The sequence below is a fragment of the Carassius carassius genome, chromosome 36 (assembly GCF_963082965.1).
Source record: "Carassius carassius chromosome 36, fCarCar2.1, whole genome shotgun sequence".
In the NCBI taxonomy this organism is placed as follows: Eukaryota; Metazoa; Chordata; class Actinopteri; order Cypriniformes; family Cyprinidae; genus Carassius; species Carassius carassius.
The window spans coordinates 12,221,849-12,232,257 of NC_081790.1; the positions used below are offsets into that span (position 1 = coordinate 12,221,849).

Genomic DNA, 10,409 nt, shown 5'->3' on the forward strand with positions numbered 1-10,409 from the left:
ATACAAATTATTACATAAAATCAAATATAGCATAGCCTAGTTGAAAGTAGCAATTTATCGAAGTCTGCAAAAGATATCTCATATTCTGACTGTTTTGTTTTACCTATATTTGTTAACACAAATTCGTGTACATTATGATTATATGTGTTGTATGTTGCAAAGCATTGCATGCATGCTTTTTTCACTGTTATAGCGACACCTTCTATGTAATCGGAAGGAAAATGCATGGAAACCCTTAAATAGCTAGAGTGAAATGATAATTCACCCCTGTAAATTTATGTTATGTTATCTGTCGCTACATCCATTTCTGAGAAACGCTGTTTTAAGTGGATTAGACCGAGCACCAAAACACACTTGTAATCAATCAGCAGTCAGGGGTGTGTCCACTCATGATTAAGGTGGTGCCTGTGTTGCATGTTTGTGAATTTTGGGGGGGGGGGGGGGGCTATTAAGATTGGGGTGTGTCCCTTTTATAGGGGCGTGTTTGTTTTGTTCAGGCACAACGCCAGAATGTGTTGGGGTGCTAAGAAAATAAATGATATTGATGACGTAAGAGTTTGTAAAGAAATGGGGCTAAACTAGGGCTATCAAAAATTCTGACAGGGTTATAGACCTCCTAGCCCCAGTGTAGCGCCATCACTGGTTTTGGTGGTTTCGAATATTAACAGCGTTTCTCAAAAATCATTTTTATGCACCTTAAAGTTTCACGACAAATACAAATTTCCTCATATACTGCAAAAACATTTGGCTGAATTCAGAATTCAGCTCACGTTAAACACAACATATTCAAATGCATTTAAAATGTAATGCAAATTGTACCAATGAGCACATAATGTTATAGCAACAATTCCAGCCAAATTTGTGAAGTAAAGGAACAAAATAATTAAAAGAAAAGCTGGGTTTCTATTTAAAGGGATACTCCAACCCAAAATGAAAATTTTGTCATTAATCACTTACCCCCATGTCTCTCCAAACCTGTAAAAGCTTTGTTCGTCTTTGGAACACAATTTAAGATATTTTGTATGAAAACCGGGAGGCTTGTTACTGTCCCATAGACTGCCAAGTAAGTTACACTGTTGAGGTCCAGAAAAGTATGAAAGACGTTGTCAGAATAGTCCATCTGCCATCAGTGGTTCAACCGTAACATTATGAAGCAACGAGAATCATTTTTGCACACGAAGAAAACAAAAATAATGACTTTATTCAACAATTTGTCTCCTCTATTTCTCTCCACATCACTGTTGCACCATTTTGAAGATTATGAGCGGAACACAGGCAGCATACACTAATCTGTATCAGTGGCGCCACAAGTATACGTTTTTTACATATATATTTACTCTTTGATTTGAAAGAAAACAGCGCAACCTTGTGGCGTGGCTGACTCAGAAGAGTCTACGCTGCCTGCCTTCAGCTCATAATCTCCAAAATGGCTTGTTGGTCCAGTCCCATAAATGGGCGCTAATTTTCTGTTAGCGCAGACTTAATCCCCCTGTACCCCCTGCTAATCCACTCAGCCCACTTTTTAAGATTTCATCTAGAGTCCAATCTGTGCTTCTCTTGCCTCAAAGCCACAAGAAAACCCCTCACCCCATTGCCGTTACCTCTTGGTCTGAGTCTAATTGGGATATATAGAAATTAACACGCTAATCCTACCGAACAACAAAAGCACTGGGCAGCTAATAGCTCCACCCCATTTATGCCAGATCAGCAAATTGTTGACTTTTTGTCTCATCCCAACAAGTATAAGCTTTTGCTCACTCATTTATCTGGATGGTAGGAGCTAGAAACCAAAGAATGAAGAGAGGCTATACGCTACCCTGTTCCCCCCTACTATTACTTTGATTTATTGGACAGAAAAATTAATATTTTATCTTCGGGGCATAGTTGATCCCAGCATGCAAGAAAAAGACTCAAAAAAGAGGTTGATAACTAAAAAAAATAATAACAGGGAGTATCTTAACAGTAGATTTGGCCTTTATGAAGTTGTCTAAACTATTCCCCAGGAGTCGCAATGCACCATCAACAAAGTCAGCTCATTCTGTTTCTGATATCTCCTCCATGAAACCAGCACATCAAAGACAGCAATCCCCAGACTCTCCCACCACTCCTCAGAAGAGAGCATTGTGCCTCATTCCTTCAGGATCTGTTTCATTCAGCAGCATAAATGAACCGAATGTCTCCTCGTCAACAATCTCACAGAGAGACTCCATCCATTTAGCAGAGGTTTTGTCCATCTGCACGCAGAAGGTTTGGTTTACAAAGACTGGCCCATCATCCTCGTCCCTACTGCTAAACCCTTAATCCCTTTTTTGTTGTTTGTTGACCCATTTTTTTCTAAGACAATCCATGAACTGAGCAATAAATTCTTTCTCTTTCTGGTCGTTAGACGCAGGTGAGTTTAGGTTTTCAATGTGAGGGATGCCCATTGGAAAATAATGTTCTGGGGAGACTCAGGAAATTTATGAACATCTTTATTCAATGTTTTCTTCAATTGCTGTAACGTGTGCCAGCGTTCACCTTACTGTTTGGACTGGAAGTAATCTAAAGCTTATTTTCCTGCTAACACATTCTTTCACCATTTGTTAATTTGGAAAAGGTGGAAAAAAGTCAAGGAAAACTGGGCACACATTCTCACCTGGCAGTGAGAGAGGGACTATTTATGAGCTACTCCAAGTGATTAAAACATTCAAGAAGGACTTACTCACTGGGTGACTGACAATTTTATGATGTTGAATAACTTAATTCTGATGTATATCCCACAGTTCTTCTCTAATGTGTGACAGGGGATCGATAAGGTTTCATTTCTTCTCTATGTGTCTCTGTATTCAAGTGGAAATGTAGGATGATTCCTTTGGAGGGTTTAGGTCAAATTAAAGTCTTGTTTTGTAGCTTTATCTGTGGTCCACGGCATATCTATGTGTATATATATATATATATATATATATATATATATATATATATATATATATATACACACACACATACACACACACACACTCACTGGCCACTTTATTAGGTACACCTGTTCAATTGCTTGGTAACACAAATTGGTGCTGGTGGTGGTGTAATGGTGTGGGGGATATTTTCTTGGCACACTTTGGGCCCCTTAGTACCAATTGAGCATCATTTAAATGCCAAAGCCTACCTGAGTATTGTTGCTGACCATGTCTATCTCTTTATGACTACAGTGTACCCGTCTTCCCATGGCTAGTTCCAGCAGGTTAATGCACCATGTCACAAAGCTCAAATCATCTCAGACTGGTTTCTTGAACATGACAATGAGTTCACTTTACTCAGATGGCCTCCACAGTCACCAGATCTCAATCCAATAGAACAGCTTTGGGATGTGCTGGAACGGGAGATCCGCATCGTGGATGTGCAGCTGACAAATCTGCAGCAACTGCGTGATGCTATCATGTCAATATGGACCACAATCTCTGAGAAATGTTTCCAACACCTTGTTGAATATATGCCACAAAGAATTAAGGTAGTTCTGAAGGCAAAAGGATTTGATTGATTAAACTAATGTCACTTTTTGCAGATTTATCTGTAATTTAGTTTTTAATGTTTATGCTTTATGACTGCTATAAACATCATAGAAACAGAATAATAGCCAACATTTGATCTAATTTAGAGATATTGGATTTGTATTTGAAACACCAGTTATGATCTTTGACATTTAGTCTTTCTATGAATCAAATCACTACATTAATGTCATGAAAAAGCCCTAATTAAAAAAAAATCTGTCTCATTTACAAATATTTGCATTAGATAGCAACAAAACCCTTTAAATTAGTCACTGGGCAAGCTTCCCTCAATGAGGTTTTGTATCTCCAATGGTGTGACGCCATGGTAACGTTCGAATGGTAATGTATTCTGAACTCGAGGGATAGTGCAGATGATCTAGTCCTCATCTTGCTCCAGTAGTTGTCTTGGAACCAAAACAAATGGACATACTTTAGAGCACTTGAACTGCAATTACTCGAACCTGTCGTTTCAAACAAAGTGTTTCTGAAATGTATCAAGCATTACGTGCCTGAAAGATTTTCCTCAATCTAAACACTTTAATGTTTAGTATATTTTACATCCTGAAAACACAATTTTTAACCCTTACAGTTTGTAACATCGGGAAGTGCACGGAGGGTGTTGTCTGCTCCAGGAATGTTGCATGAGTCCTCAAGGACCCTTAAAAAAGGAGGTTTGGTGCACTCTCTTTTGTACCAACACGTCCTGACTTAACTCTTTGCACCGCAGACTATAGTTTATTCAAGTAAATACACTTGTATTTCATAAAGCTGCAGTTGTTAACATTTCCTAGACAAGTAACATAGAACAGCCCCCCATGGGAAATAAATCATGTGTCTAATTTCATCATATAGCATGCCAGTAACCAGCACTCAAATTGCAGGGAATGGTGTCTGATGCCGACTGGAAGGATGGAAGAGTTGTTTATGCATCCGTGCTCTCAATCTCACTTTTGTGTTCAACCCCATCACTCAACGTGAAGCATTCTTTTTATTCTCACTCTTTTATTTTGGATTCAATAAACAAGTCTTTTGCTTTATAAATACTGAGTGCAAGATCAAAAACGAAATGTTTGCTGTCAGGGCCAACTATTGGCTTTCCTTTGATTAGTCCGGGAAACCCCAAATTACTTCAGTGTTCGGTCAACACTGGGATGTTAGTGAAGTTCTGAAGTCGGATCCATTGTCCAAATCCATGTAGACCTAGATGAATTTCCATCACAATGGTCGGAGGGGGCAGTCAGTGATAAGATAAAACCAAACCAAGTTATATAAACCGAGGTGGAGTTTACTTTGTCAGAGTTTTCAGAATATTGACTAGGAAGGAACAATGTTTTTGACTCTTCTATTGTCTTCGTGTCATTTTGACCAATGTTTGGTAAAGAATACTCGAAATACTGCATTGTTTTATAACTGGAACCAGGATTTGCTAGGAACCAGCAATAGTTAAACATATATAGTTATATATATATATATATATTAATGCTTTAACAATGACATTTAGTCATTTAGCAAACAATTTTATCCAAAGCAACTTACAAATGAGGACAAAAACCAACAAAAGAGCAATAATATGCAAGTGCAGAAAGTTTGTCATCTATTCATCATCATCTATTCAGTCATATCTAATCTAGTTGTAGCCTATATTTTCTACAATTTCAAATATACTTTATTGAAATTGTAAAAAGGGAAGTCCTCACAAATAACATTTTAACAGAATGTTAAAAAGTGTAAATAAATAATATACTGATTCTAAGCATCGTTTGAAATTGTAGCTCCAAACTAAAATCCACATCGTTCGTAAATTAGGCCTAATAGCAGAATGACTTGTATTAAAATAAACGAGATATTGGGAAAATTTCTTTAATAAATTTTTAACCAAAGTGGTCTCTATATATATTTTTTCAATTGAATGAATTAATGATGAATGAATGAATGAATGGTCAATGAAACAAACATAAGGTTAACACCACAGAAGTGTTAGCGCTACAGAAGCGTTATTTCCATGTCAACTATAATTTGTCTTATATCGCCACCTTGTGGTTGTTCAATCATCAGGCAATATGTTTTTTTTATCCATTTTCTGCTAAATCCGTATATCATCATTAACCTACAAGCCATGAATCAAACAATAAACAAACCTGATTAGACTAAAGTCTAAAAGGATGAAGGAATGACATAAGACCTTGGCTCTTGAGATTTGACTGAAAAGTGATAAGCGAAAAGAAAAAACTCAATGCCACAAAGACAGACAACATCTCTACTAACATGATAGATATGCTGCTAATGAGCCCTTCAACCCACAACCCAGGAAAAAACAGGTGGCGATTAGAGAAGATAGATGAGAGTGTTTGGAAGCCTGGCTCTGAAAAACCAGTCTGATAAGAGATTCATTACTGTTGCCGAGAATGGCAAGATAAATTTAAAGAGACAAACAGGAGAGAGACGCCAATATATTTTAGTGATACTTCAAATTTAGGTCTAGAAGGGAGGTCTTCACAAATCACATTTTAATAGATTGTTTTAAAAATGTATTAGCCTGTAATATAATGATGTAGATTCTATATTGTGGTCTGTAGATGACTGAGTGGAAATAGTTTGAAATAAAATAATTGATTTTTTTTTTACATCAACATTTTTAAACCATTTATATCATGAAAACAAAATAAATGTAAAGTAAATAGGCAATCAAAAAACTTTTTTTCACTGTTTATTTAAAAATGAATAAGAAATCCCAAAGGTAGCATCTGTCTGTAATCATAACTCACACATATTGTCAACACAGTAAAACAGGAGACTGATGAAACAGCTGTTTTTTTTATAATAATGCAAAACTGGTTTAAATGGAAATCTGTTTCATTCAATTGTAATTTCATATATCAATTACAAACAAATGTGAAGCCCTTGATCTAGAAAGTATTTATCCCTTTTCCTGCCCTCATAGTTTTCTGTTTAATACTTATGTTTCATTTGCAGAAATTCTCACAGCATTTATCCTATTAATCAAACAGAAATATAATTATGTGCTTCAGTAGAAGTATAGGTTTGTGTATCAGAGTGCTTAAGACACTTTAAAGCTGTCTTGATGTGACTAGTCCTCTCGTAAATATGCATCTGGCACGTCTTCATCCTCCATTGCAGTGCTGCGAGCATTTTGAAATCTCTCACTCTCTTCAGCTTTTGAGTCTTCGAGCTGTTTCTCAGCTTCCTGCATCTGCTGTCGAAGATGTTCCACCTGGGACTGTGTGAGCTGCAGATTGTTCTGTGCTATCACAGAAGCTTGGTCAGCCCCTGGTGAGGACAAGCATGGTTTAGCCATTTCTCCATATGGCTAAAAGTGCAATTAAACAAATGACCACCAAGTGGCAGCAGCTGCCAAATTTAAATAGATCTCTATATTAAATCATACGTATTTCAATATGATGCAAATTCATGTTCATTATGACTCTATAATAACTGACAAGAAAACTTCTAGTTGACATGCCCTGTGGTGACAAAAAAAAAAAAAAAAAAATCAGTAAATTCGGTTCTAATATAAAGGCTTCTGAAAATGTAGCCTTCCCGATACACCAATAAATGACATTTTAACATGCATTTAAAAAGATAAATTATTTTTAATGTAATATTTTATAGATCATAATATTTTAATCAGTAAATATGACTTCTTAAAAAAAAAAACTATAATTTATCAAATAAAATTATATAATATGTCTTAAGTGTCAATTTTTGGAAACTGAGATTTATACATCATCTGAAAAATGATTAAATAAGCTTTCCATTGATGTATTGTTTATTAGTATCGGACAATATTTGGTCGAGATACAACTATTTAAAAAAAAAACAGGAATCTAAGGGTACAAAAAATACAGCGAAAATTGCCTTTAAAATTGTCAAAATGAATTCTTATCAATGCATATTACTAATTAAAAGTGTAGTTTTGATATATTTGCGGTAGGAAATGTACAAAATATTTTCATGGAACATAATCTGTACTTAATATCCTAATGATTTTTGGCATATAAGAAAAATGGATCATTTTGACCCATACAATGTTTTTTTGGCTATTGCTAAAAATATACCCCAGTGACTTAAGATTGGTTTTGTGGTCCAGGGACAAATATAATATAATAATAACACTGATTTATTTTTTATTCCTATATATATTAACCAAAAATCTTGATGTTCAGAAAAAAAGGGGGGTGGGGTGGGGGGAGTTTAACATAAAAGACTTAAATGCCTGTTCCAGAAAATGAAAGCTACCTGCACTGAAAGCCGCCTCTGCTGCCATCTTCGAGAGATCGATGGCAATCATCCAGCAGGATTCAAATCGTTTCAAATCATTTCTCCTCTCAGTTACCTAATTAAATGAAAAACAACTTTGCAATCAATTTAATTCAAAAGAATGTATATAACCAGTGTCACAAAAACACAACTATCACTAAATACAGCAAATGGTATTTCTAATTTGAAAGCTTGTGAACAATAACTCACTGTATTTTTCAAGTCATTACCTCCTTACGCCTACTAAGAATGAGCTGCCAGATTGCATCCTCGTCTGCAGAAGCGAGTTGGCTGATGGAAGCCACATAGTGCTCGTGTAGCCTCACAAGATTGTTTACAGCCTAGAGAAGACAAGTATGTCGGGTTTTGTTTTTGTAATTTTTTATTAATCAAGAAAATGAAAACAAATATTCCTATAGTTTTGATTACCTTAATATAACCTGTTAAGGAATCAAACAGTGCTAAAGTAGTTTGTGAGAGGTAAGTATTAGCACTGTCTGTGACAAGAGATGATGCTCTCCGCACCAGATCTTCATGGGTCAAATTTTCAGGTTTCTAAACAAGACAAAGAGGAAAGAGTTATTAAGAGGTTTGTCGGATAATAATTTAGTGAAAAGCGGAAGTTTTAAATGCTGGATTGTAACATCACTATGTAGAAGACTGAACTCACATGAAGACTGAACTCACAAATATTAATGAACTCATGTTGACATTACTAGGTCATCACCATAGGCCATTCAATCAAGCTATTTGATTAATAAATATGAGCCAAGCTTTGATAGGCCACTATTAATAAATTGACATCCTATACAGATGTATTTGACTAAAGTTGTATAATGTATATGTTTCATGCTGTTTTATTGAAATGCTTTACATTTTACATAAATAATATGCAGACTGAATCTCCATGTTAACCCTCATGTTGTGTTCTGGACATTTATACCTGGAGAGAATTTACTTTAATCCAAAAATGCTAGTTAGTGTTATCACGACGGACTACAATTTACTGACTTTGCACACACGTTGTAACAACTTTCCCAATTATATATTTTTTTATAATTTTTGTACTTTTGGGGGCATGTTATACTTGTTATACTAGTGGCATCATGACCAGCCTGCAAAATTGCTTACATTTCTTGATATGATTTTTATTATCAAATAAAGAATCAATCTTTTTGTGAACTTAAAAGTTTTTTTGTTTTTTCAGTTAGCACAGGTATTGCATTTCTTTTTGGAATTAATTGTTTGCAGGCCTCATCTGAGCTTAAGTGCCTCAGTTTGTGAGTAAACATATATTATCCACCAATATTATCCACAAAAAATAGCTTTGTTTCAATTAAAAACTAAGGTGCATAAGCTCAGATCAGTGAGGCCTACAAACAATGAATTCCAAAAAAGAAATATTCTAAATTAAAAGAAAACAAGTTGACAAAAAGATAGAATCCAAGATTTGGTGACAATAAAGCATAATGTGAGATATACAAGCAACATTTTAAAACAGGGAATATACTAAATTAGGTCTTTCAGTACAGCACAAAGGTTGAAAATGTCAAAACCTGAAATTTCTGCACTTGTGTACCAAATATTAGCAGCTATTACTATTAAAAAGTTGTCAATATTCCAACCACAGTAGCCTATTAATGGCGCAGACCTGGATGAAAGGAACCGCACACAGAGCACCGGTGACACTCAGGCTCATCCAGTTCTTCCGGAGGAGTCTGCGGCTGCTCGGACAGGAGCTTCTGCTCATCAGGGAAGCTGCACAGCTACACAAAACACAATGACAAAGCGCATATCAAAAACAACTCACTCAGTTCAAGGACAACACGTCATATACACGACCGTTTAAACACATGAGGCTTAAATAAAATACAATACAAAACTAAAATAAGAAAGTCATAATAAAACTAAAATAATAGAGTTAGGAAGTAATGTACAACAGCTGTCAAAGCATCTGAGCGAATCTACAGACGTTTGTTTAACGCAACTGTTGTTCCGTTATTTATTGCGACAGAACAGAAACCACAAATATACTACAATCAGGTTTCATGAAATTAATTAAGTACTGAAGAATGAGAAAATTAAAAATATTACACACAACCTCAATCCAACGGCAAACAATTTCCTTCTGTACGCCGCCATACTTGTTGAGAAATTAAATTCTCCCTCTATCGGCGTTGACGGAGTATTGCACCCTCAGATCATGTTTAATAATAATGAGACTTATGAATATTTATGAATATTTTATAAATAGCGAATTACACTACTACTACTACTACTGCTTCTAGGCAGTATAATAATAATAATAATTATTATTATTACTATTGATTATGATGATACTGCTTAAATAATAACCTTAAGAGGCCTATTAATTTTAATACAATTTTCTTTTAGTCTGTGGTTTTTAAATGTTTTGTCGAAAGAACCTAATGGTAAACATTACAAGATCCAATTAAAATGCTGGGTTGTTTCAACCCTACTTTGGGTCAAATATGGACTAACCCAACTCTTGGGTAAAATGTTTACTCTTAATTTAATTAAATTTTTTTAGATTTTCTTTTTAAACATGAAAAAAGGTTAAACCAACAAGCATTTTAAGAGTGT

The 10,409-nt window shown here is 35.2% G+C and overlaps 1 protein-coding gene across 4 annotated transcripts; it reads right to left on the reverse strand.

Annotated features, from left to right (window-relative positions):
• Window positions 1–6,218: 6,218 nt before the first annotated feature.
• On the reverse strand, window positions 6,219–9,997 carry diablob (diablo, IAP-binding mitochondrial protein b). Of its 4 annotated transcripts, none has more exons than XM_059525566.1 (6): window positions 9,907–9,997; window positions 9,457–9,571; window positions 8,235–8,360; window positions 8,036–8,146; window positions 7,785–7,881; window positions 6,219–6,815 (listed from the first exon to the last, which is right to left on the reverse strand). In XM_059525566.1, exons 1-6 carry the CDS (start codon window positions 9,945–9,947, stop codon window positions 6,616–6,618), a joined length of 690 nt encoding a protein of 229 aa, XP_059381549.1. In that variant the 5' UTR covers window positions 9,948–9,997; the 3' UTR covers window positions 6,219–6,615. The 4 variants fall into 4 exon arrangements, with proteins under 4 accessions (XP_059381549.1, XP_059381548.1, XP_059381551.1 ...); XM_059525565.1 differs by having other exon boundaries at window positions 9,904–9,952; XM_059525568.1 differs by having other exon boundaries at window positions 9,872–9,937.
• Between the last annotated feature and the right edge of the window lie 412 nt (window positions 9,998–10,409).

Coding starts and splice junctions, on each gene's coding strand:
- diablob (XM_059525565.1), bottom strand. CDS start 9,947: ATGGCGGCGTACAGAAGGAAATTGTTTGCCGTTGGATTGAGGTT. Junction 9,572..9,903: donor TTTGCCGTTGGATTGAGGTT/GTGTGTAATATT, acceptor TGTTTTGTGTAG/CTGTGCAGCTTCCCTGATGA. Junction 8,361..9,456: donor GTGCGGTTCCTTTCATCCAG/GTCTGCGCCATT, acceptor TGTCTTGTTTAG/AAACCTGAAAATTTGACCCA.